The sequence below is a fragment of the Typopeltis vanoorti genome, chromosome 25 (genome assembly GCF_054136105.1).
Source record: "Typopeltis vanoorti isolate ZY-2024b chromosome 25, IOZ_Tvanoo_1.0, whole genome shotgun sequence".
Taxonomy (NCBI): domain Eukaryota; kingdom Metazoa; phylum Arthropoda; class Arachnida; order Uropygi; family Thelyphonidae; genus Typopeltis; species Typopeltis vanoorti.
Window position 1 is genome coordinate 36,376,054 of NC_143573.1, and position 27,757 is coordinate 36,403,810.

Below are 27,757 nucleotides of genomic sequence, written 5' to 3' on the forward strand. Positions count from 1 at the left end.
TATCCGATTTGATTTAAATCATATAAATGAAGCATTTAAAGTAGAAGTTGGAAAGAAATTAAAACGTCTGGAGAAGACAGGAAGAGATTTGTCAGAAGAATTGTGGGAAGTAACAAAATGTACATTCATAGAAGCAGCAAAAAAGACTAAGTAAAACAACAAGAAAGAAAGAAGGATTGTAAATGGTTGTCAGAAGAAACTATTCAAAAAGCAGAAGAAAGAAGAAAAATGAAACTTCAGAGAAACAAAGAAAGGGTTAGACAACTGAGTGCAAATTTCCAGAGATAGGCTAGGAAAGATAAGAAAAAACATCAAAATAAAAGGTGCAAGGAAACTAAAGAAAGCATTATGTATTATGGGCAGAGCAAGAGATCTGTTTAGAAAAATAAATGATGCTACAGGGAAGTTTATCCATAGATTAGCAGTTGTAAAAAGTAATTCTGGAAAATGTCTGATGGAAGAAGAAGCAGCAGTGAAAAAAAGATGGAAGGAGTATGTAGAAGATTTGTACAAGAAAGATAATAATATTGAAGGAGAATTTGAAAGGAGAGAATTTGTTGAGGAACTCATGATAATGAAAAGTGAAGTGGTATCAGGAATGGAACAACTGCCAAAAGAAAATGCTCCTAGAGTTGATGGAATGTCAGTGGAATTGTTGAGAGCAGCTGGGGATGAAGTAGTGAATATATTGACTGAAATTTGTCAACAGATTTGGAAAAAAATATACTGGACTAGAGATTGGAAAACATCAGTATTCATCCCAATTCCAAAAAAATCAAATACCAGAGACTGTGAGAATTACAGAACCACCGCTTTAATTTCCCATGCAATTAAATGCTTTCTTATAATCAATAAAACAGATGAATACTTCCTTCTGAAGTATTCTCTTGTTCTTTCCATAATCCTTCTCATGTTTGCTATTTGGTCTCTAGTTTCTCTACCTCTCCTAAAGCCTGCCTGTTCATGTAGCATTTCTCTATTCACATATGGCTCCAGCCTTTGTTGGATCACTTTTATCATAACTTTACTTGCACAGACTGTGGATTGTAATGAGATCAATGGAATACCTGAACATCTAATTCTCTTGATAAGAGAGCTGTATGACAACTAAGAGACTTCAGTAAAAACAGTCTTTGGAGAAACAGATAGTGTTCAAGTGGACTGTTGCCCTATCTTTTTAATATTTATACTGAATATATTATGAGAATGGCTAACTTAGACAAAGATCCAGCTGGAATTAAGATTAGTGGCAGAAAAATAAACAATTTAATGCAAATGATACAACCCTCATTGCAGAACTAAGGAAGATCTGGAGCAGTTGATTCTATTGGTTAAGAGGGAAAGTAACAAAGCCAGGCTTAATTTAAACATCAGCAAAACAAAAGTGATGGCTTCTGGCATTTAAATGAATTTATAATAGAGAGAGATAAAATAGAAATCGTTGAAAGTTATGATTTATTGGCATCCAGAATCAGAAATGATGGTAAATGTAAAGATGAAATTAAAAGGATAGTCATGAGGGGAAAAAAAAGCTATGTCAAACCTGACAAACATTATGAAAGATAGAGATGTGAGTAAGGCAACAAAAGTTAGAATTGTCAAAGCAATATTTCCAGTAGTGATGTATGGATGTGAAAGTTGGATTATTAAGAAGAAAGACAGAAAGCAAATTGATTCATTTGAATTATGGGTGTGGAGGAGACAAGAATTCCATGGACTACAAGAATGACCAATAAGATTTTAAAGAGTATAAAGACAGAATACTCCTTGGAGGCAATGATTGCTAAATAGAAGTACTTTGGACATATTATGTGAGCTGATGAATCATTGGAAAAGGCAGTTATGTTGGGGTAGATTGAGGGAATAAGAAGAGGAAGACCACAAAAGAGTTGGATGGACAATATAAAAGAACTTACCAACTTGAACTTACAACTGCTGAAAGAAAGTAGAAGAGGTTGAGTCGGATGGAGCCTATGTGCACAGCATCATCAAGAGTCAAAAACGACTGGATGGCACATAACATGGCTGGTTTGTGATTTTCTGGTGCAAAGACAGCAAAAGTTATACTGTGCTATTCAAAAAGTTACAGCAGTACACAAAGTAATTATATGCAAAAACAAATATATAAATTTAGTAAATAATGTTATGTATAAAACACAAATAAAAAAAAATAATTAAGCAATGCTGTATTTATACATAAATAGCATTTCTAATCAAACGTGTTTGCATAAATTAATTCTTTGTAAAAAGTTAAAAACCCAATGCAGTCTGTCCAAGTCAAACAAAATCAGCCTGAGTGTATGTGGCTCACCCAGATTAATAAAAATTTCACTTCTTTCATGACCACCAGAATATAGCAAATTTTAAGACAAGCATTGCATTGTTAACACTCAACAGGTAGGTCATTAGTCCTGTAAGATGACTGCCCTATATGGAACCTAGCAAGAACAACTTCCACTCTTCTGTTTCCACATTGGCTAGACTGTCAGTGCTTAATTTCATGCAATTTGTTTGTCAGTGATTCCTGGCATGACGACTACAACTGGGTTATTAGACTCCAGTGGCGGATTGTACATAAACTCCACGACATTGCAGCACTCCCAAGGAAAAAAAAATGAAAAAATTAAATTTTGTTTGTTGAAAGTTTATTTTTCACTTGGCTAGAGTATAATAAATTTAGTTTAATCCTTTATCCAAGTGTGAGCAAACAAAGTTTGCGTCTGAAAGTATCTTCAGGACTGGGGTAAGGTGGTACAACACCAGAAAACTCCTTGCAAAGGTGGAGCAAGCTACCAACACTCCTATCTCAGTATCTCCCATAATGCAAAACACATCTCCTTGTGGATATAATAATGTTATGCATTAAGGAAAGGGCCACAACCCAGACTAGTTTCGACCTTTATTGAGGTCTCTTCAGTGGGAGCTAGGCCCAAGTGGAGATGCCAGGCAGAAGCATTAGCAGGTCATCTGTACCTATAGGAGTTGACAAATGCTAATGCTTCTGCCTGGCATCTCCACTTGGGCCTGGCTCCCACTGAAGAGATCTCAATAAAGGTCGAAACTAGTCTGGGTTGTGGCCCTTCCCTTAATGCATAACATTAGACATATCCGCAAGGAGATGTGTTTTGCATCATGGGAGATACTGAGATAGGAGTGTTGGAAGCTTGCTCCACCTTTGCAAGGAGTACCCTGGTGTTGTACCACCTTACCCCAGTCCTGAAGATACTTCCAGGCGCAAACTTTGTTTGCTCACACTTGAATAAAGGATTAAACTAAATTTATTATACTCTAACCAAGTGAAAAATAAACTTTCAACATCTTTCTCTAAATCAAGAGTAATTTATTAAAAAAGAATGGCACACCATTTGTCAACTCCTATAGGTAGAGATGACCTGCTAATGCTTCTGTCTGGCATCTCCACTTGGGCCTGGCTCCCACTGAAGAGACCTCAATAAAGGTCGAAACTAGTCTGGGTTGTGGCCCTTCCCTTAATGCATAACATTAGACATATCCGCAAGGAGATGTGTTTTGCATTATGGGAGATACTGAGACAGGAGTGTTAGTATCTTGCTCCACCTTTGCAAGGAGTCGCCCTGGTGTTGTACCACCTTACCCCAGTCCTGAAGATACTTTCAGGCGCAAACTTTGTTTACTCACACTTGGATAAAGGATTAAACTAAATTTATTATAAATTTTGTTTGTGTTTATAAATAATAACAATGCTTAAAACATTATATAAATGCAATACAACATGTTACAGCTTATGTTTCGACATTGATTGAATAGTTAATAATTGGAATTGTTCAATTAACACTTTAGATTACAAAACAAATGCACTGCAATCTAATGCAGTGTCGGAATTATCACGTTCAGCCAGTTGCAGCTAAACTCCCCAATATTCATATATGCTTGTCATTGCATGTAACAAGTGAATCCGACACTGCTCGTTTGAGCAGTGTTGCTACAGATAAATTGTATGCTTGTGCACGTTATTTCCGTGAGATACGAAACTTTTATTATTGGTGTGTATTCGTGGTGAGGGTGAACTATTTTTTGTAAATCTTATTTTATTCTGTTAAAATAACATATAATTATTTATTTATTATAGATACAAGGCTGAATTATGATGAGTGTCACTGTTGAAAATATGAAAAGAATTATATATTTTCAATTATTGTTACACGAAACAAATGCACTGCGATCTAACACAGTGTCGGAATTATCATGTTCGGAAAATTGTAGCTAGACTCACCAATATTCGTTTGCACTTGTCATTGCACATAACAAGTGAATCCAACACTGCTCATTTGAGCAGTGTCACTACAGATAAATTGTATGCATGCACGTGTTATTTCTGTGAGATACGAAATTTTTATTATTGGTGTGTGTGTTCATGGTGAGCGTAAAATATTTTTAATAAAGCAATTTTTTAATATGTAAATTTATTTATTAATAAATTGGTTACTGATTAGGAAAAAAATAATTTTTTTATGTTTATTTTGTATATGCAGCACCCCCACTTAAAATTTTCAGCTGCCACTGTTAGACTCAATATTATAAACTGTCTGTACAGATAGTTTATAATATCGGGAGAGATGTCCTCATTTTACAACTGCTTCTCTTATATTCATTTCTACACAGACCAAATGGTCCAATGTCAAGTGGTATTTATGAAAGCAACAGCATGTGTGTGTTGGAGAGAAGATCATTGCTTTCTAAATGCCAGAGAAGTCTGGCATTACAATTTTCTCCAATATCTTACTAAGACAACCAGCTGTCTACTTGTCAGAGTGATAGGCCCAGAAACTCATTGATTGTACTGAATCTTTATCTGGTTTTGGGATGAGAAATTGATTTATGCCATAAATCCAGAAGCTCCTCCTCAGAAGAGAAAGAGATCCACTGAAGATAGTGGAAAATGTTTTTTATTATCTCATAATGCATGTCATCTAGTTCTATTGCACTGGCATAAGAGGAGTAAAGAGCTCTTTTTACTTCTAGGAAGCTGTTGGTAAGATTCCAGGAAAAATTACCCTTAAAGTGTCAACAATTGCTTCAGGTTCAGCAACCATGCATCCATCACATTCTAGGGTAGAATTGGCAGCACACACAACAGGATCCAAACATAAAAGAATGCGGCAAATGAACTGAAATGATCTGGGTAGATTACAATTTCTACTTCAGAGCTTTTAAAGAGTTGTCTGAAATGATGAAATATTCACTGTTGTGGATATTTCAACATTTCAGACACCTCTTAAATGAAAAACAAGGCATGATCTTACACCAAGTCTGGACTTCTCTCCTAAAACATCAGACGTATGCTCACAATAGTAGCGTGCATAACACCACTAACTATCAAGCTGCAACACCACACCAACATGCAATCTATTGTCAGTCTTTTTTAAATATTTAACATTATGATCATGATCTGCTTGACTCTGTTTTATTCACTATTATCTCCTCAAGAAATGAACCATAGTTGTTCACGAAACTAGCTGAGTGTTAAATAAATATATTTTTACTACCAAAATGTTTTATATGGTTTACATACTGGCATTATATTAGATCAGTCCTCCTAAAGGGACAGAAGTCTTCAAAATGAAATTCAATCTTATGTTAAGTGATGATTACTTCCTTTTTCAAATCCCACTCTGCTATCCTGAATGAAGATATCACTATTAATGATAACATAGTCAATAGAATTTTTCTTTTTCATGTGTCTTATCTCCATGTGAATCTGTGCATATCTTTTTTGTTGAAATATGGCATTAATAATGACTAGCCTTGTCCTGAACAGAAATTTAACAGGCACTTACTATTATTATCAGCATTGTCCTTTCCTTCAAATTTTTGCAAAACATTCTACATGCCTGGAATTCATATCATATGCTGCTGTTTAGAGTTCTAAAAAGGACCACCTTTTCCTTTATGCATGCTGCCCTCTCTCATGACTAAAAAAATTCCTTCACTTCTTCCTTACATAGAATTTGGGACTGTAGGCACAAATAAGTCTGACTGTCTAATTCTCCATTTTGATGACTGCCCATATCACTGACTGATATTGCCTGCCATTCAAGATTATCTTTGCCACTGAGTACTTCTTTCGCTGTTTGTCAAGGTTCTCTGATGAAAAATGTGGGTGCATGTTTAATCGGGTGACTCTCCAGCAGTGTGACATTTCATTGTGTTGTACCAGTCCATCCTAGTTCATTCAATATCCAGTGGATACCTACTAACAGCGTACACCATGCAAAGTTTAGGACTGGACATTAGGTCAGAAGCCCCAGTCAGTTTTATGCATTCCTTAAAGGCTATGTGGAGTTCTCCTGAGAGTTGAATCTAGCTTTGACCCAGCAACCTGCATTTGAAATTTCTGTGTAACATTAAAAAAACCTTTTCTTATAATAATATGGCATTTCATACAGGTTACTAAATTTACCATCATAAGATAAATACTGCGCCATTAAAAACTCAAAATTTCTTTTAAATAAATATTAAACATTTTTCAAGCTAACCTGATCACCTGAATTAAAATTGGAGCATCTGAAGAGCCAACAAGAGAAAGAAGATACTGCCTGCAAAAGTAACTATACTATAACTATCAATCAAGTTTTGTTTAAGATTTATGTGAAACAAAATCAAACTTCAGAACTCTTAGATGCTTTAATATTCTATAATTTTTCAGCATTTTTCCTATTGCATTTCTAAAATGTTGTACTAATGCATAGAAACTCAATATTATTAATGTGTATACAGGATACCTGACATATCTTTCAGAAATCACATAATTAATCTTCAGCATCAAAACTTTCATTTCAAATTAAATGAATTCATGAATTTCAAATGTTGAACTAATATCTTGATGCTAGAAGATAAACAATCAGTTATCCAACCATCTCTTCTTACTACAAACTCATAAGGATAGTTTTGTAGCAGACAGTTCTGCAGTGAACGTTTGTTTTTAGTACAACATTGTATCTATGTAGTAGCTTTAGTTGGGCCTTTTAAGTAATTTGTTATAGTGGGCAAGTCTGTTATAACAGTGTTTGTGAAAGGTTACTGTAACATGCAATATTACTATCTGCTTAAAATAAACATGATGAGTTAAGGGGGGAGGATGATACACATAACTTTTTCAGCTCACGGTACAGATCTTTGAGAGAACTTCATGTGGTGAAGGATACAACATATAATGGCTATAGATGGGTCACACAGGGGTCTAAATATTCTTTGATTTTTGTTTATAGGAAATAGTAAAAAAATAAAAATAACAAGACTAAAAAGTGTAAAGTGTTTATTTAAGACTGAAATTCTGGAATAAACAGAACATCTGAGAGTGACAAGAATGGATCTGTGAGAGTGTTCATCAAGTAATTAGATAGTCCTTTCTGGGCAACAAGCATTCTTAGGGAGGTTTTAGGTAAATCATACCTAATGTGTGGACAGTTTTCAAATGTTACATGGATTTGAGATTTATACAGTGCGAGTAGATGTACAACTGAGAAGCAGTATCTTCAATGAAATAGAATTTATACACCTACTAAGAGATAATTATTTAAGGCAGCATGTGATGGAGGGGACTAGGGGTGGGTGAGTATTGAACCTGGTCATAGGATCAGAAGAGCTATCCATAATCAAGGTAACCACACATTGCCTACAATTGGTAAAAGTGACCATGCGGTCTTGACTTGGGAGATTGTAAAACATGAGGAATATTCTACCAAAAAGGGGTGTTTGTAGAACTACAAAGCAGGATTATGACATGCTTAGGAAGAAGCTTAAATCTGTGCCATGGCATAAAACACTGCATGGTAAGGATGTTAGTAGTGTATGGGATATAGTTTAGCATCATCTAAAGGAAGCAATATTAAATTATATACCTATGTGAGGAGGGTTAATCAGGAGTTACATGGATGAGTAATATCATTAAGCATGAGCTGCGGAAGAAGAAAATGCTGTGGAGGGTATATAAAGAGAAAGGTACCAGCAAACTCATGAACAGTAGAAGGCTCAGGCAAGAAAGGTGACCAGCATGGCAAGGAAGGCAAAATCAGATTATGAGAAAGATCTAGCCAAGCACACCAAAGTTATGTGGCAAGTAAGAGGAAGAATGATTATGGTAGATTAACATTCATGAGTGATGATGGTCACGAGGAAACAGAAGCAGATAAAATAGTTGAGTTACTGCTTTAACATATGTGACAGACACTGATGTGGGAACAGAAGTGGATGAATTGGAGGTTCTTAGAATATTGCAGAATCTCAATGTAAATATAGCTAGATACAGATTAGATGGGATATCAGCTAAAGTTCTGTAAGAATGTGCAATGGAACTGGCAATGCCTCTGACTAGGCTCTTTAATTTAAGTCTCAGCTCTGGTATAGTTCCAAGGGAGTGGAAAGAGGGAAAAATAATTCCCTTGCATAAGGGAAGTTCTAAGACTGCAATAGCAAATTACAGACCAATCAGTATCTTAAGCATGGTGGTAAAAGTACTAGAAAAATTGGTCAAAAATAGAATTCAAGAATGGGTAGATAAAATGATATTGTATGAGGGGTCAACATGGCTTTGTGAAGGGTCAGTCATGCCTTAGTAATTTACTAACTTTTTATAATAGAGTAACACTGAGATGGATAAAGGAAATGGCTACATGATGATTCTGTTGGATTTTGCAAAGGCATTTGGCAAAATACCACATGGAACTCTGTTACGCAAATTAGAACAAATGGAATGTATATAACACTGGTTAAGTGGATAAGAGGATGGCTGCTGGACAGTGCAAGGTTCAATGCTGAGACCATTGCATTTTCATTTGTGCATAAATGATATAGGAAATAGTTAATCAAGGTGATGTGGAGAGCTTGCAGGTTTAAATAGGCTGTCAGATATGGTTAAAAGATAACAAGTGTCAGTTTAATGTGGAGAAATGTAAAGTTATGCATTTTGGGAAAATAAATTACAAGCCATGTATCACATTGATGGAACTGTACTCCAGGAAAAAGACGAAGCTAGAGATTTAGGGATGGGTAGACAGAGAGTTAAAGTTTAGAGGACATATTGCTAAGGTAGCTCATAAGATTACGTGAGTGTTGAAGAACACATTAACATGTAGAGATAGGGAAGTCGTTATTCCCCTTATAAGGCACTGATATGCCCATATCTGGATTACTGTGCTCGTCTCAAGTCTTGACATCCCCTGGTTTCTTGGGGATGAGGAAGCAGTGGAAAGGATTCAGAGACAAGTGACCAAGATAGTGATTGGCCTGTGGAATGTTCCCTATGAGAACAGATTGAAGGTGTGTAAATTGCAGAAGTTGGTTGATAGAAGAAAAAGAAGGGATATGATAGAAACATTTAAGTTTCTTAAATGGTTTTATAAGATAGATGCAGGGGAAATGTTTCAGCATTTGGTTAGAGGGAACAGAACAAGGGGTCATCCCTGGAAGTTGAATAAAGGTGTGGTTAGTAAGGGTGTGAGGACTTGATTTTTTTGCTAAGACAGTTATGAGTGGAATGGGTTGCCACAATCATTTGTGAGTGGTTTGTCTGTAAATGGGTTCAAGGAGAGATATGACAGATTGGGTCTCCTACAATGAGTCTTCATTGTCCATGGAGATGCCTATATAATAATAATAATCAATGTGTAACAAGCAAAATTTCTGAAATACTTTGATAACAGAACATAAATGTCACTTTCATCCTGTTATACAAAGTCTCACAATTTGGATATCCTCTTAAATCATCTCATTCATCGCTTAAAAAATAGGGGACAATGAAATCCACTTTGCATGCAGAATATGTTGTGTAGAATAAACAAGACAATCTGGAGAGAGAGAGAGAGAGAGAGAGATTTACATGTCAGAACGTATTAAATATTTCAAAAAGAAAACACATCCAGATTAGCCCACCAACATGGTCATCTTGCACCATAGTGGAAAACAGAAAGACTATAACATGAACCATAACTACTTTGTTAGAAAATTCAAAGAAGCTTGAAAATATGTTATACACTCAATGCAATAAAATCCAAGACATCAATCCTACTTCAAGTCTGGTCATTGTTCATCAAGAATCTTTCTCTCTCTCACTCACACACATACAAGGCCTTCGTTCACCATTCACACAATTTTGATGAATGGTGAATGCAGCCTTCATTTCTGTAAGAATTATTTGCTGTGATTTGGTCTGATCAAGTGTGATCAGGAGAACAGAAACAGTAACTTGACCACAGATGGAAGAAGTCAATGAGGTCATCCCATTTAACACCTTCATAATACCAATGGATATGAGATGGAGAATGGTTAGGAAAAGGGTGTTCTAAAGTAAAGCAAACTTGGTTATGGTCTGAATTATAATAAGGGAAGTTCTAAGACTGCAATAGCAATAATAAAGGAGATATAAATCTTTTGATGTTTAACTGCCAGTAAGCGAAACTCTAAGAACTCGGACTAAGATCTATGAGTTTCATACCGAAAAACTATCGGCAAATCCAAGTGTAAGTAACCCCTTGGTAGTGCAACACCAAGGCAACTCGAATCAAAGGTGGAGCAAGCTCCCTCACTATCCTTGATATTTTCTCATAATGTAAAAACACAGCCCCTAGGGGATGTAATACTGTAATTACATTATGAGAAGAGGTCACTACCCAGCCCGGTTTCAACCTTTTTTGAGGTCTCATCAGTAAGTAGGTAGACCTAGAAGATAACAAGGTTTAAGTGAAAAGAACTTACATACCTTCACTATACGAATGCCATAAAGGTGTTCTTGTATATTATAACATAGATTGACAGCCAACTGGCTATTTATCTGGCAACCTTAATAATAATGAAGGAGATATAAATCTTTTGATGTTTAACTGCCAGTAAGCAAAACTCTAATAACTCAGACTAAGATCTATGAGTTTCATACCGAAAAACTATCGGCAAATCCAAGTTTTATATCTCCTTCATTATTATTAAGGTTGCCAGAAAAATAGCCGGTTGGCTTTCAATCTATGTTATAATATACAAGCACACCTTTATGGCATTCGTATAGTGAAGGTATGCAAGTTCTTTTCACTTAAACCTTGTTATCTTCCAGGTCTACCTACTCACTGATGAGACCTCAAAAAAGGTTGAAACTGGTCTGGGTAGTGACCTCTCCTCATAATGTAATTACAGTATTACATCCCCTAGGAGCTGTGTTTTTACATTATGAGAAAATATCAAGGATAGTGAGGGAGCTTGCTCCACCTTTGATTCGAGTTGCCTTGGTGTTGCGCTACCAAGTGGTTACTTACACTTGGATTTGCCGATAGTTTTTCGATATGAAACTCATAGATCTTAGTCCGAGTTCTTAGAGTTTCGCTTACTGGCAATTAAACATCAAAAGATTTATATCTCCTTCATTATTATTAAGGTTGCCAGAAAAATAGCCGTTTGGCTTTCAATTTATGTTATAACTGCAATAGCAAATTATAGACGAATCAGTATCTCAGGCATGGTGGTAAAAGAGTTAGGAAAAGGGTGTTCTAAAGTAAAGCAAACTTGGTTATGGTTTGAATTACAAAGTAGAGAACTGACATCTATAGTGTTTATGGAAGGAGATAGTTAAGTAAAGGTTATCCATATAAGCAGTATAATGAGGATGAACTGGTATTCTTAATATGAAAATTAAAATTATGGAATGACAACTTATGTTGGAAAACTTATTCTGGTGGTGGGTATGTGGACTGTGAACTATCTGTTTCAGATCACTGGTAAGAGCAAATATCTTGGCATACCAACCATCTTGAGCGGAAATGCAGTAGGGAAGTCAGTATGACTAGTGAACAATGGAAACCTCAATGTTTGAGTATTACAGAAAATCAAGATTAAGAGATAATCAAATAAGCCAGTTCACAGGTAATCAAAAAGGTCAAGCTGGTTATATGAATTTGGAGAGTGACAAAGACAGCAAATGAATGTAAAGGAATTCAGAAATGTGAACAGATTCCTCCTTTCTTCTATTCCTCTTGCTCACACATGACACTAATGTACTATAGGTCTCGTGGCCAAGTAAAGAAATATTGCCCACATATCTACATATGGTGGATATGAAAATGTTTTTTATAAGAATTATGAATGTTTGAGGGGTTTTTTAGTTGGTTTTTTCCATTTTTGGTTGGATTTTTTATTTATTTATTATTATTATGTGACACCTCAAGAGAGGCCAAAGACTCATCATCATATTTGCTAGAAGATGTTTTGTAATCTGCAGCAAAACAGAATTGGAATGTGTCTTTCATTGTTAGTGTGCAAGAAGAGTTAAATAAGAAGGGTAGAGGTATAGTGTTGTGGGAGATAAAATACTCATGGACATACTGCTCACACCAAGGAAACTCAGTCTCCTCCTACCCACATGTGACTTGGGCAGCAGGGGAAAATGCTGGTCTTGAAATTCACGCTTGCTCTTGTTATCATTCAGGGAGTGAGAGGTGTGATTGAAGTCTGATTAGCGGAATAATGAATTACTGACAATTTAAAACTATATATTTAGAAATTTATGTACATTTAATCATACAAATTATTTTTTTAGAAATTTTTTACAATTTTTTTTACAATTTTTTACATTTATTTTACAAATGGTATTCTATCTTTTTCAATTTAACTACTTGAAATACAAATGCTGCCCTACGGTTCTTCTTTATGAACTGGTCAAAAAGTTGGTTGTAACTTAATTTTCCCAAGCAACATGCATACTTGTAAAGGCTGGCTGAAGCTCACTGGCTAGAGCTACACTGACTGCGCATGGCCTGTGTTTAAGCAACAGAGTGAGACGACATGAAATGGCTATGCGCACGCATGAAATCACAGTGTTGCTGCATGGACCAGGAAGCTCCTACAACTGAACAAGCCAGGGTAGCTTTGACTAGATGGGCATCGACCTTCGATACATAACGCAAAGCTCAATTATTGCCGCGTAAGAGTAATATGTCTTCTGTCTACAAAAATAAAAGCCTAAAATGCATGCATTTATTAACAAATAAATATTACTTCTTTCTCAATTAATGAGCTTGTGCAGCAAGCATAGCAAGAATGGAGAATTCGTCCCTGTTGGACAGTTCTGCCATACTACTATAATGATGGGATTACTTCCAGGCACGATGTGGCAACAGGATTATTCACTAGCTGGGGAAACCTCCAGATTTATTGCTATCAAGTTCAGTAACATGCACCATCCAATCTGTAGAATTATTTTACCTCTATTCTATACTTTTACTCTCACACAGAGGAGGATGAAGGTCTTTATTCCTACAATGTATTTAGCATGTCCTTTGAAGGATTTCACCAGTATGTGAAAGGAGACAGAAAATGGAACCTGTGCTCTGAATACCAAACATGGCAGTAACCACTTTAGGCCTCCAATAAGCCAGCTGTTGGTGTTTCTCCACAAAAAAAGTCATTTCCACTTATAAATGTCCAGTACATATTTCCTCCAATTCAAATTGCATCAACGTCTTTGATTACATTCAATTCACATGTGATAGTTTTACCATTGCTTCAGTGTCAATTTATAGTGTAGTATCATCTTCAATCTGTTTAGTAGTTTGTTTATTTTTAAGGGTAGTCTTGCAGGTGACAAAATCATAGATATGATTCGTGAAAGATGAACAACTGCTGTTGGTAGATGATATACCTTTAGCTACAGAGCATCATATGTATCAATGATGGAACTTGTCCACGTTTCTCCCATGCCATGAAAACACATTTGGATGTGTTTTCACTGCATTACTGTCATCTTAAAGAGGCAAGGCCAGAGAAAGAGGAAAATGTTGAATGTTTTCCTTTGTTCTGGCTGAACAGGATCTCTTGGATCATAGCCTGTTACTTACAGAACACTTGTTGGAAATGTTCAATCAAGTAACAAATCATTGTTTCCAAGGGAGAATTTCTGACATCAAAATGGCAGCGATATGCACTCTACATTAGAATAATCGAATGCTGATTTTCAAAAAAAAATTGCGCAATTTTGGTTCGTTGTTGGATTGTGAACTTTTCCAGGATTAATTTCCCAAATGTTCCTTAGCATACATGAAAAAAAAATAATAATAAATAAATGAAAAAATTAATAATCAAAAACGTTACTCATATTTTAAACCCCTTCATGACTTATGGACCACCCTATATATTCCCAACCTGGTCAGGAGTCCATACACAGTACTGAGGGGTATTATGGATTCCCTATGTTTTGTGAGTGGGATTCACATTAAAAATAGGATCTGAACACAGACCTAAAGAATGAAAGGCTGTTTACCAATTCCTATAGATTCCATTTATAGGAATCAGTACAAACAAAAATGAAAAGCTTTCGATACCTGTAGCTTATTCTTTTCTATAACGAATGGAGCAGTTGGTACATAGTGATTCAAAGGGCATCACAAGGTTAACAAGCTTATCATGGGCAGAGTTACCATAAAAAAAAAAATTTTTTTTTTTTAAATTTCAGTAACCAAAGCTGTTAATCCATAATCTCAAATACAGGTCTAACACTTGCTCCTCACCCCCTACCCTCCAAGGTGCTAATAATAATGTGATATAAGCTAAGCATTTCATGGGTAGAGTTAAAGAAACACTTATCTTCCCCTACCACCCTTGGAATTCATAAAAATGCCTCTACACACGGATTCTATCATTCATGGAGAAGATATAGCATGCAAATGCAGACAATACGGTAAGTCAAAACTACGACTATCTAGGCAACTAAATAGGCTGGCCTTTTTAAAAAGATGTCGGGATACAAGAGTGATACCCAACTGCGTTAAGCGAAAGATCAACTTTCATTCCAAAAAAGCCCTCCGCATATATAACCGTGCCAGCTTTGCACTACTGTGGGAACAAAAAGTCGCTACTCATGCCATCCTTTCCAAACGAACACCGGCATTGGCTCCTTACAATCAGAGCTCTCTCCGCTATACTTAACCCGGAACTTTGGTCTATTCTCTCTGGCATATCAGAAGCTTCCACACAGAAAGAATTTCAAAAATTAAAAAATAAACACATCAAGAAATATAACAACCTGTGTAAAGCCAAACCGCAACCACAAATTGAACCGCTCCAGACACTAGTTAACCTATCTTCCAAAAGGCTCAATGACGATGCCGTCAGTGCCCTAAGCCTCGGCCACAATTCTGTGGTCACTCCGAAAGAAGTGGTGGTACTTGATGTAATGTTTAACATCGAATGCGGGATCTATTGCTTAGTACTGGAGATAGCAAATAACATCAGACTTGACGTTGCCAACATCCTCGCCCAGTCTTCGCCTCCAAAAAGTAATTTATTGTCCACCCAACGCACCGCTCTCATGAAATTATGGAAAGAAAAAAATATCATCATCACCAGAGCGGATAAGTGTAATGCCACAGTCATTCTTAATGCCATGGAATACAATCGAAAAATGGAGATTATCCTCTGAGATCACTCTACCTACATCCCGCTAGAACATGACCCCACAAAAACACAAGTTAAAAAATTCAAAAACTTACTTAAAAAGGTATCTTCCTGACCCTTGGACATCATGAAAAAACTTAAACCTCTCTGTTCCCCCCCCCCCCCCCCGAATATACAGTTTACCAAAAATCCACCAACCCAATTCCCCACTAAGATCTATAGTAGATGCCACTAACACCTTGCTACAAACTGTCAAAACAGCTGGCCACCTCTCTGACCCCCCCCCCCCCACTGGGCTTTCCACATCCATTTTAAAACCCTCATAGAAAATTTAACCTTAAATAACACAGACATATTGGTAAGCTTTGACATCTCGCTGTTTATCAATATTCCCTTAATTGATACCTTAACACTCTTAGAAAATGTTTTTCCTTCTGACATCTTAGATCTCTTTTCCTTTGCCATTAATTCTGGTTATATTTCTTGGAAGAACAAAATCTACAAGTAGATAGAGGGAACAGCCATGGATCCCCCCCCCCCTGCCAATTTTTATATGGAAGATTTTGAAAAACGAGCCATAGACTCAGCCCCCTCTCAAACAACCTTCTATCTGGCTAAGATATGTAGATGATGTGTTCTCTATTTGGCCTCATGGCCCAGATACATTAGACTCCTTCTTCAGCCACCTCAACAGCCTACAATCCAAGAATCCAGTTTATGATGGAAAAGGAAAAGAACAATTGTTTACCCTTCCTAGACACCTTAGTTACACGCCTTCCTAATGGTATACTTTCCTTCACTGTATATAGAAAACCCACGCACACAGGCAGATACATTCACAAACTCTCCCGCCACCACCCTGCTCAACAATATGGCATTATTAACACGTTCGCTGCCAACTACGAGTATATTGGTAGTTGATAAACCAGCTACACAAGCCAGCTACGAGTATACACGTATGACGCTTACCGCCGGCAATGAGATCACTGTACTGACCTTGAAGAAGTGAAAATGCTTGGCTTGTGGAGCTAGCTTCAAAACTGTGTATTCTCATAGAGGGTATATGCTTTGCACAAGCCAACTACGAGTATACTCGTGTGACGCTTACCGCCGGCAACGAGGTTACCGTACTGACCTTGAAGAAGTAAAATTGCTCAGCGTAGGGGAACAGACTATGCCGAAGTGGCATGGCAGCGAACGTGTTAAAACTATAACCAAGAGAGCCCACAATCTTGGTTCCAGTGGAAATGCCCTTACAACTGAGCTTGACCACATACACAACACATTCCTCTCCAATGGCTACAGCGATCACAGTATTAAAAAAAAAAATCAGTTCCTCCCCCATTCCCAGATCTTCTCTTCAGAAAAAGTTTAGAAATGCCATCACCATGCCCTACATCCGTGGAACATGTAGCTGAAAAAATAGCCAAGATTTTATAAAAGTATAATCTACACACAGCATTTAAGCCTCACTGCAAACTTGCTACCCTTATCCGTTCTACAAAAGATCAGCTCCCTCCTCTCTCAGTGCCTGGAGTTTAGAAAGTACACTGTTCCTGTAAGCTGGCATACTTTGGACAGACAGGCAGATCAGACCATCCGCCTAGAGGAACATAAGTCTTACATCTGCAACCACGACTATGGTAGTCGGGCCTGGCTGACCATGTCTTGGATACAACCCACAGGATCTCATGGAAAAAACCACCATGGTCTACCACAGCAAATTCAAAAAAGAGAGACTATTTTTGGAATCAGCAGCAGCTCTCAGAAATCAACCAAATCTTAATAAATATGATTGCATTAAGCTTCCTAAGATTTGGGAAACACTTATCATCAGAGATCCCACCTTACATTCCAGGACACCTACAACCACCCTTAGAGGGCGCTCCATCTAGATAGGACTTTAGTGTCACCCACGTGGTTGGGCTTAGTATTGTGTGTTATTTGTGTGTATGTTACATTAGTTTTTTTGTAATCCCTGAAGATGTCTCAGTGACTGAGACAAAATATAGGAAAGTATTAAATTCTGTTTGAATCCTTTCTGAGTGATGTATACAATCCATTAAGCATCCAACATGATGTCCTCACAGCACTTAAGCCTCTACACATGGGTGCTAATACTAATGTGATATAAGCTAAGCATTTCATGGGTAGAGTTAAAGAAACACTTATCTTCCCCTACCACCCTTGGAATTCATTAAAAATCTTGGTTGCTAAGCCATAATCCAATATGGCCTGACTAGCGACTTCAATTAGAACTCCCCACTCCAAGTTTTTTTTTTTTTTTTAATTAAACCAGCAGTATTCGAATTTACCCAATCTTATCCAATAAAACAAACTTATCAGCATGATTCCTGAATACTCTTAAATAGTGTAAAAAAAAACTAAGTAAATTGAAATCATTAGAAAAATATTAAGTTAAAATTAGATTAAAGTTAATTTTAAAAATGTTAAAATTGCATTTAATTAAGAGTAAATTTCATATAGAAATGGGTTTTTCTAAAAACAAGCTTAATGGGCCAGAATAACATATGTAGTTAAAAGACATGATACACCAGCCTCATGCCCATAGCCTTAATTCAAACCAATCCAGTCCAATCTGTTTAAATGTTGCCAGCATCTTGACAATTTGTTAGAGACTCCTCCAGGAAATGAAGGACTCATCAAGGAAGGTCATACATCACCCATATGAACTGTCCTACCTTCATTCACGGTAGATGCACTCACTACTTCAATAGCCAAAGTGTTTCACTCACTACTCTGTGAGAAGAAAATCTAGCCCTAACCTCTTTCTTAATCACTAATCAACCTCCACAGATGCCCCCCCCCCCCCACAATCCTCTACCTACCTTCAATATAATGAAAAATTTTATCAACCAATATCCTATAATATCCTTTCAGAAGTTTACAGACCTCTATCATATCACCTCCTGTTTACCAGTGTTTGCACTTCAATCTGTCCTCATAATCTACATTGCATAATCCCAATATATCTTTGTAAACTCTTTTTTTTTACCACTTACAGATTTTTTTCAGAACCCAGCAGACCAAATCTGTGTAGAGTACTCCAAATGCAGTCATAGGCCCTGTAAAGAGGTAAAATGACTTCCTTATGCTTACATGTCAATGTCTGCTTTAGCATCAGAATTATCCTGAGTTGTATTTGCAGTTTTTGCTATGACTTTTGAACTTCAAACTCCTATCCACCATAACTAAAAGATCCCTAGTCTCATTAGTTTTTCCAAGCATAATCCCACCAATGTAATATGCCATCAGAAATCTCATCATGCCAAAGTGCATAACTTTACACTTTTTAACACTAAACGGACAGCCATTATCATTTGTCCACGGTATCAGCCTATTCAAATCATTCTGTAAGTGCTATATATCAGTAGCATGTTTGATTAAAAATGTTTTGCCAGTATTCTTCCACATGAAAGAAACAGATCAGACAGAATAATTTATTGATTATTCAACTAGCTTCTTGAAAATTCTTGTGTTTCACATCATCAGGAGGAATATGTGAATAAACTAAAAAACAGGTTATCACAGGTAATGTACGTAATGAAATATTTGAAAACAGAAATAACAATTTTTTTATTTATTTTTTATTTTTTTTTAAATAAGGAAATCTGTGGTGAGATCATAATTAAAAGAAACACACGTATTAACCACAGTGAAAATTATTTACTTGTAAATATATTTCATCCTAAGTATCTTAGGACATCATCAGTACAGTAGTTTAAACAATAATAGGAATAACATACAGTTAGGGTGCATGATTACAATAGAATCTCATTAAACATGCGTAACGAATGTTTAATGAGATTCTAGTGTAATCATGCACCCTAAATGTATGTTATTCTTATTATTGTTTATACTACTGTACTGATGATGTCCTAAGATACTTAGGATGAAATATTTACAAGTAAATAATTTTCACTGTGGTTAATATGTGTGTCTCTTTTAATTAGAAATAACAATGAAAAGCAAGAATTTTCTATGAAGTTGTTTGCTGGTTTATGATCTGCTGCAAACCACATGTAACCTCTATATCTCATCTTCTATAATTCAACATGATACGCATATGGTTACCAGTAGTTTGCAGCAGACCACAAACCAGCAAACAACTTCATAGCATACATGCTTTCCACTGTTATTCCTGTTTTCAAATATTTCATTATGTACATTATTATTATTATTATTATTATGGGCAACTCCAGGGAGTCCTTAGACTCATCGAGGGAGGCCCCAAATCATATTCATCACAACTATTCGACATTCATACAGTATCTATCATACTTCGCCTTAAACTCATTCACTGTCACAGCATCCACCACAGACTCTGGCAGCCCATTCCACTCATTCACCACTCTAAAAGTAAAGAACCCAGCTCTAACACCCTTACTAACCACACTTTTGCCCAGTTTCCATGGATGTCCCCTAGTCCTCCCACAACCAGCCCTGTTCTCAAAAATATCTTCTGAATTAATTTTATAGAAACCCTTCAGTAATTTGAATGTCTCAATCGTATTTCCCCTCCTCTGCCTATCAACCAATTTTTGCAACCCACAAATCCTCAACCTGTTCTCATAAGGTTCATTCCACAGACCTGCTATCATCTTGGTCACTCACCTCTGGATCCTCTCAACCTCCTCCCCATCAAGAAGAAACCTAGGTGACCAAATCCAGGTACAGTAGTCGAGATGGTATCTTATCAAGGCTCGATACAGAGGAACAATAACCTGCTTGTCTCTGTTGTCAACGTATTCTTCAGCAACCAAGTGATTTGATGAGCTGATTTGGCCACTTTTGCAATGTGCCCCCTAAACTTCAACTCCTTATCCACCAACACTCCTAAATCTCGTGCCTCATCAATTTCCTGGTGTACAGTTCCACCAATGTAATAAACTGCTGCTAATCTTTTCACCCCAAAATGTATAACCTTACATTTTGCAACATTAAATTGACATCCATTCTCCTTAGCCCAGACCTCCAATCTATCCAAATCATCTTGCAAAATTTTGACATCATCTGCATTCACTATTGAACTACCCAACTTTGCATCATCTGCAAACAAATGAACTGTTCCTCTCAAATCCTTTCCTATATCATTAATGAACAAATTAAACAGAAGGTCCAAGAACAGATCCTTGTGGCACACCACTAGTCACAGGCCGTCTTGTGGACTCTACTCCTGAATAAACCACTCTCTGATATCTCTCCGTCAACTACCCTCCTATCCATCTCACCAACCCTATATCCATCCCCATATGCTGCAATTTACTGATTAGAATTCCGTCACTGTGTTATAATACGTGAGCAAGTTACTGAGGCATGACCTACCCTTCACAAACCATGCTGTCCCCGATACAGTATCCCATTTTCATCTATCCAATCTTGTATTTTCCTCTTGACTATTTTCTCCAAGACCTTGATAATGATTCCTGTTATGCTGATTGGTTGGTAATTTTCAACAGCAGCCTTGGAACCACCTTTATGCAGCGGAACTATTTTCCCCTCTTTCCACCCCCTTGGGACTGAACCAGACGCGAGGCTCAAATTAAAAAAAATGGTCAAGCGCACTGACAATTCTTTAGCCGCTTCACGTACGACATGAGCTGGTATACCTTCCAATCCCACAGATGTATTGACATTGAGGTTCTGTAATAGACTAGTTACCTCTACTTCATTCATCACAATTCCAGTATAAGCTGTTGGTTCTTCCATTCCTGCAATGTCACCACCTGGATGATACACTCTTGCAAAGTGCTCGCTCAGTAATTCCACTATATCAACTGATTCGGTTACCTCCCTACACTCAGCATTTTTTAAAATCATTCTGCCATGAACATTTTTCCTTTTACTTGCAACATATTGAAAAAACTGTTTGGGATTCTCTTTAGCATGCATGGCCAATTGTCTTTCATAATCCGCTTTTGCTTTTCTTACCACCCTTGTTACCATCCTGGCCTGAGCTTTATACTGTTCCTGCACCTGCTGGTCACCTTTCTCCTTAAATTCACTCCACAATTGTTTCTTTTTTTGCAGCTCAAGCTTAATAGTGTTATTCATTCATTTAACCCCTACTTGATTTATTATTCGGACTCTTGGTATACAGTCAACCATTGCTTCCTGCAAACACTTCTTAACCACCTTCCATGCACTATCAACATCCAGCCCTTGCAGTTTTACATGCCATGGCATTGAGCCAAGCACACTCCTAAGCTTGTCATACTTACCAGCCCGGTAATTCCACATGTACCCTGTCTTAATTGTAAATTCCACTCCTTTAGCCACCTCCCAAGTCATGACCTTATGATCACTCTCACCAATTGGTGGCAACAAGGTCATGTTCATTACAGCCACATTCTCAGATGCAATTACTAGGTCAAGCACTCTCTGCCTCCTGGTATTTTCTACTACATACTGTCGCAGATAGTTGTCCTTTAATAACCACATAAAATCCAATTCCTTCCTCCCATGTGCCCTCTCCTCTTTCCAGTCAATGCTACCATAATTGAAACCACCCATAATAATTACCCTCCTTCCACTCATTTCTTCTATCTGCCTATGCATACCATCCCCACCATCTATTCCATCACCTGGTCTATAGCAGCACCCAGTTGTATATTTTGTTCTGCTAGAATCTATCTCACACCAAACAGCCTCTAATGTGCTCTTTTCTCTTTCCTGCAGTTCAACTTCTATACTTCTTGGCTGCAACTCATCAGCTATCATCAATAACACTCCTCTCCCCTTTTTATTCTCCCTGTCACTCCTGAATACGCTATACCCATCGCATTCAATCCCACTAGCTTTATCATCTTCTGTCAGCCATGTTTCACTAATACCAACAACCTGTGGCCTGGAAGTGCCAACCAAGGCCAAAACCTCTTCCTTCTTGTTCCTAATACTCCTGGCATTAGTGTACATGAATTGCAGAAGCCCATTAGTCCCATCCCTACTTTGATGCCTTATACTAACTATCCCATTCTGATTTGTTGTCCTTCGTACTCGCTCTGGCATATTATACTCATTCATACACTCAACTGCCTCCCTAAAGTCTGCATATCTACCCCCCCCCTTAATAAATCTAGTTTCCTTGAGTCTGTACATCCACTTCCACTTCATTCATCAACACTTTTTAAAGCCTCCATACACCAAATACATTCAAATGTAACCCATCCATCTTATATAAATCCTTTCGCCCATCGAACTCACTCCACACCACTCTCCATGCATAACCCACGCATAAAGTCATTGGCAATGATGGCCCTCCTTCTAAACTTCACTGTCATACCGCGGTAAAATACTCACCATCCTAATTCTCTCACTCTTCTCTTTTGCTACCTCAAGTAATTCCCTCACATCCTCAATCATTTCCATTTTGTCTTCTTTCAAATCATTTGTTCCTGCCACGATTATCATCTCTTTCACCCTCTGTTTTTGCATTCGAAGAGATTCGCTGCAGTCCTTTATGTTCACACGCAGCTGGTACGATTTCGTCAAACTCTCAACTAACATACCTCTTAATAGTGAATCTCCATACAGCACTTGCTCTTTCATTTTATTGACGTTTACGAACATTCTACTATTTACCGTAACAGACTTTCGCCATTTATTAGTAGGTACGTTCAGCACACATTTTTCCATATGCTCCAGTTGCGTTTTTGCTCTGTGTATCGCTCTGCTCAACCTTGCGATTTTGCTACTTGCAACTATCTCACCATTTTCATTATTAATTAAATCATCCATTCGTTCTGTATTTCTACCTTCATTTACACCTTCAACGATGCTCTCACACCTATCTGGTACTACCTTGCAATTCCTTATCACATCACTATTTTTAATATTCTGACTATCATTAATGATTTCACTCTCGCCACCCGAAACACACTTGAGATCCTCATTCTCCTTACACTTCCTGCACATATTAACTCCATCTAACCAGACTCCCATTGCTCTTCGCAAAGCATACATCTCACAGACAGCACATTGCATAAACTCTTTTAAATCAAAACTCTTAAACAAATGGCGACCTGGCCACCATTTTTTTTTTTTTTATCGGTGCCATATGTACGCTATCTTATCTTAAAAATAATAATTAAAATAACACAGAAAACACACAAAAATCGCACAGACACACCAAGAAACAAAAAGCAAACAATGCTACATAAAATTCTAGTAAAATTGCCAATGATAACATAAAATACTACTAATCTTTTCAGGAGCTCTGACAAGCCGATGATCATATCAGTGCAACACCTACCGATCTATGCCAATTATCTTTTGTAATCCGTTTTTTTTTTTTAAGTTTATTTACTTATTCCACCTGATGAAACACACATTTTCACTAAACTAGTTGAATGATCAAAAAATTATTCTATCCTATTTCTTTTGTGTGAAAGAATACTGGCAAAACATTTCTAAAATGTCCTTATGTCACAAAAGTCTATGCAACAAGCATCCTTGATTGTCCTGCCTGTCAGATGATGTAAATCATCTACAAACAACTAAACATCTCCTGTCAAGTCTTTCCCAATATCATTAATGTAGGATTGCATAACAATGTTCCAAGGACTGATTCCTGGAGTACACCACTGGTTACCTTAAATCTGGCAGATTCATTACTCCCCACACACAATTTTCTGATACTTATCCATCAGCAATCTCCTTATCTAAATCAATAGTTTATATTCCAATTCCATATTCTCCAGTTTATGAAACACTCCATGTAGTATCCTACCAAATGCCTTAGCAAAGTCCAAGTATCACAGTGTATCCATTCCTTTTATCCAACTCAGGCATAACATTGTTATAAAATATCAGCAAATTCCTAAAACAATGACCTACCTTTAGTAAATCCATGCTGTTCCTTGTAGAGTATAACTTGTCTATCTACCCATTTCTGTATCAAGTTCTTACCAACTTCTCTAACATCTTCAGCACCACCACACCCGAGATATGATAGGTCAGTAGTTACACACATCAGTTTTTGCACCATCCTTGTACAACAGAAATATCATACATTCCTTCCATTCCTGTGGTATTTTTCCTGTGCTGAAACTCAAGACACAAACATGCCAAAGGCCTAGCCAATTTGGCTGAACATGCCACAAGCATACATGATGATATTCCATCTGTCCCTACGACCAAATACTTATCCAGGTTATGCAACTGCTCTAGAACCTCCTCATGCATCGCTATCTCTTCATCTAGTGTAGTAATAGCACTGCACATCATGCTGCATACACCAGGTTAGCAGAGTGAACACTCATTATTCAAAAAATCTCATCTGCTCCTGATGGAAGGATACAGTCTGCATCCAGTAAAGTTATTCTTCTCCATTTATTTTTTCTTATATTTGCAGCATAACAATAAAATTCTTTTGGGTTGCCTTTAGCCTGCACAACCAATTTCTTTGCAATTTTTTTTTTTTTTTTTCACATTCTGATTTAGTTTTCCATACAATACATAACTTTTCTGGAATGAGCTTTATATAATTCATAACTTCTCTCACCCTTATTCTCATGATACTCTTCCATTTCATTCCATTTCACACTGAACTCTACGAACACATTCTGATATTGCATCATTTATGAATCCTTTGAAAATCCATGGTATCAATAAATAATACCCTGAGACTTAACATAACATTCTCCTGAGTTTGTAATATAAAGATTATTTTTAATAAATAAAATATACTATTCTTATTATTATATGTAATTGGTTTTTTAAAGCAAAAGATTGAAAGGTTTTATTTAAGTATCATAACATGCTATTCAATTAGAAGTGCAGAATAGAATACATTCAATATCTAGCATTTAAAATGGATTAAATGCAAATAATTAACACTTACATTTATGCTTTAGTTTTATTAAGTTTATTACTATCTTTTTTTAATTTCAAATAAAAGGACAACCTTTCACCAAAGCTAAAATTAGAAAATAATCATGCAAAAAGTGAAGCAACTACATGTCTTACTAGTCACAAACATGGAACAAAAGATCAGAAGCACAGAATAAAGCAGTCATGATCATTGTTTGGCAAACTAAGTATTACTGACAAAATTCTTAAGAGCATCCTGTCTTCCTTAAAACACTTAAGTAAAATATAACATGCAGTTTAAAAATTCAAAGTTATAAAATAATACTTACACTATTTCAGGCTTGGTTACGAGGTCATTACAGATGTCCTTAAAACAGACCATATTTCCAAGAATTCCCACCAGAATTTCCTAATGAACAAAATTAAATGTTTTAATATCAGTTTCCACATTATCAAATTCTATATAATTACACAAAATAAAATGATGCATGCTGAAGACAAGCTACTAACACTTGTTAGTAGTCCTAAAAAAGGGGAATTTCAGTTTTCAGCAAGTATTAAGCACTACTAATTCTGGGCAATAACCAAAGGAAGAGTTAAGAATATTTCTTTTAAAGTGTACTTTTGCTTTTTATTATTATCATCATTATAAAGAGTTAGAAAGTTGTCTCTTTCTCTACGCCATTTTATATACAATTTATCAAGCAGTTACTTAACATGAGAATAATTATAAAAAATTTGAGAATGAATCAGGAATTAGAAAACCTACAGAAATCTAAAAATTTCATCATTTTATTCATTCAACCTTCTCCTTTGGAAACTGTAACCATAAAAAGAAGTAATCTTTACATATGTATAAGCAAAAGAATTGATGTACTGATCTTAAAGCTTATGTGAAATAAGGCTTTGCCAACAGTTTTTTTTTTTTTTTTTTTTTTTTGCAAATTGTAGTGTTATAACAATGATGTGTCATGATGTGATTTCTGCAATTCCCCCACCGCCCCAAAGCGCCAGACAAACATGAATGAAATGATGTGAGTGATGCATGTCTGGTTAGCTGAGAATTTCAACTATCACAGGCAATGCTAACAGGTGTGCCAGAATATAAGCTTTGTCCTTAAATGAAAGGGTAGTAGTTTGATGAGCAATTCAGAAGTGGTGTGAAGGTTATAATGTATATAAGAAATAAATTTGCTATGATCATGTGTGGGAAAGGGGTTGAAATTTTATCTGTTTTATGGGGATTGTAAACACTGATTAAAAAAAGTATGACAGACAGAAATAAATTCAATGGAAATCTCTATACCATTGGTAAAAATAACCTTAGCCTTGTGTATTAATGTTTTAACACCTGCTACATTTTTGGGTTAGGTGATGGTAGTGTGATTGTTTATGTGAGTATTTATCACTGTGTATATGTGTTTTCTTAAACCAAAAATGGATAGTGAACCATTAGGAAGATAAGTAAATCACCAGCCTGGTTGGTCAAGTGGTCAACATATTCGTTCTCCAACCAACATGCTGCAGGTTCCTACCATTGGCATGAATATTTGTGATCGTCTTCAGGTGAGAAATGCCTGGTTTACTCATTGCCTGGTATGAGACCAGCATCCAGATTACTGAAGGCCATGGAACTTTTGAAGTGGATTGAAACTGTTCCATGTTTGATCTCTAGAGCAAGGTTTCTAAATTATGCAAATAAATAAATAAATATATATATATATATATATATATATATATTAATGTATATATATTTAATCAAATAGCTAGATTCAACTATTTGTCGTAAAGTGAAGATCTGATCCTGACAGCCTCTATTTGGCCTGAATCCAGTTTGTTCTTCACCAAGCTTTTCTTCCACAATTCTTCTCAACCGTTTCTCAAGTATACTAGGATAAATCTTGCCAGAAACACTCAGTAGGGAAATATAATTCTCACATTCAGTTTTATTTCCCTTTTTATATATGTGTACTATTAGAGCTCCACTCCAATCATCCGGAATTCGTCCCTCTGTCCATGCCTTCTGAACTATGCAGTGTAGCCACTGTAAGACTTTTATACCACCATACTTCAGCATTTCTGGTCGAATATCATCTACTCCTGTGGCTTTTCCACATTTCAAGCCTTTGATGGCTTTTCTACTTCAAGTATGGATATGTATTCCTGACTGCATGCCTGTTGAGTGTTTTTTACCACTGTGCTATCACTGCTTGTTTCATTTAGCAATTTTTTGAAGTAATTACTCCATACTTCAAGGATATCTTTTTCTCCTGTTTTCATGTCACCTTTATCATCACTAACTCCTTTTAAAGCATTCTTTCTTCCATTTCTAAGCTTCTTCAACAACCTCCAGAATATCTTACCACCCTTCTTGATATTTATTTTCTATGTTCTTGCCAAAGTCCTCCCATGACTTTTGTTTAGCTAGTTTTACACTGTGTATAGCTTTCTTACATTTGTCTCTGTATTCTCTAAGAGCACAAGCTGACTTATTTGCCAGAAACTTTTGTTATGCTTT

The 27,757-nt window shown here is 36.5% G+C and overlaps 1 protein-coding gene across 6 annotated transcripts in view; it reads right to left on the bottom strand.

Moving 5' to 3' along the window:
• LOC150092666 (protein saal1) overlaps positions 1–27,757 on the bottom strand; it is a 226,446-nt gene that overhangs the window by 119,050 nt on the left and 79,639 nt on the right. For all 6 annotated transcript variants that reach the window (XM_090414561.1, XM_090414560.1, XM_090414559.1 and 3 more), the window contains exons 6-7: positions 25,569–25,648; positions 6,516–6,575 (exon numbers count right to left, since the gene is read on the bottom strand). In XM_090414561.1, the coding sequence (XP_090270687.1) occupies positions 6,516–6,575; positions 25,569–25,648 (140 nt within the window). The remainder of the gene's footprint in view (positions 1–6,515; positions 6,576–25,568; positions 25,649–27,757) is intronic.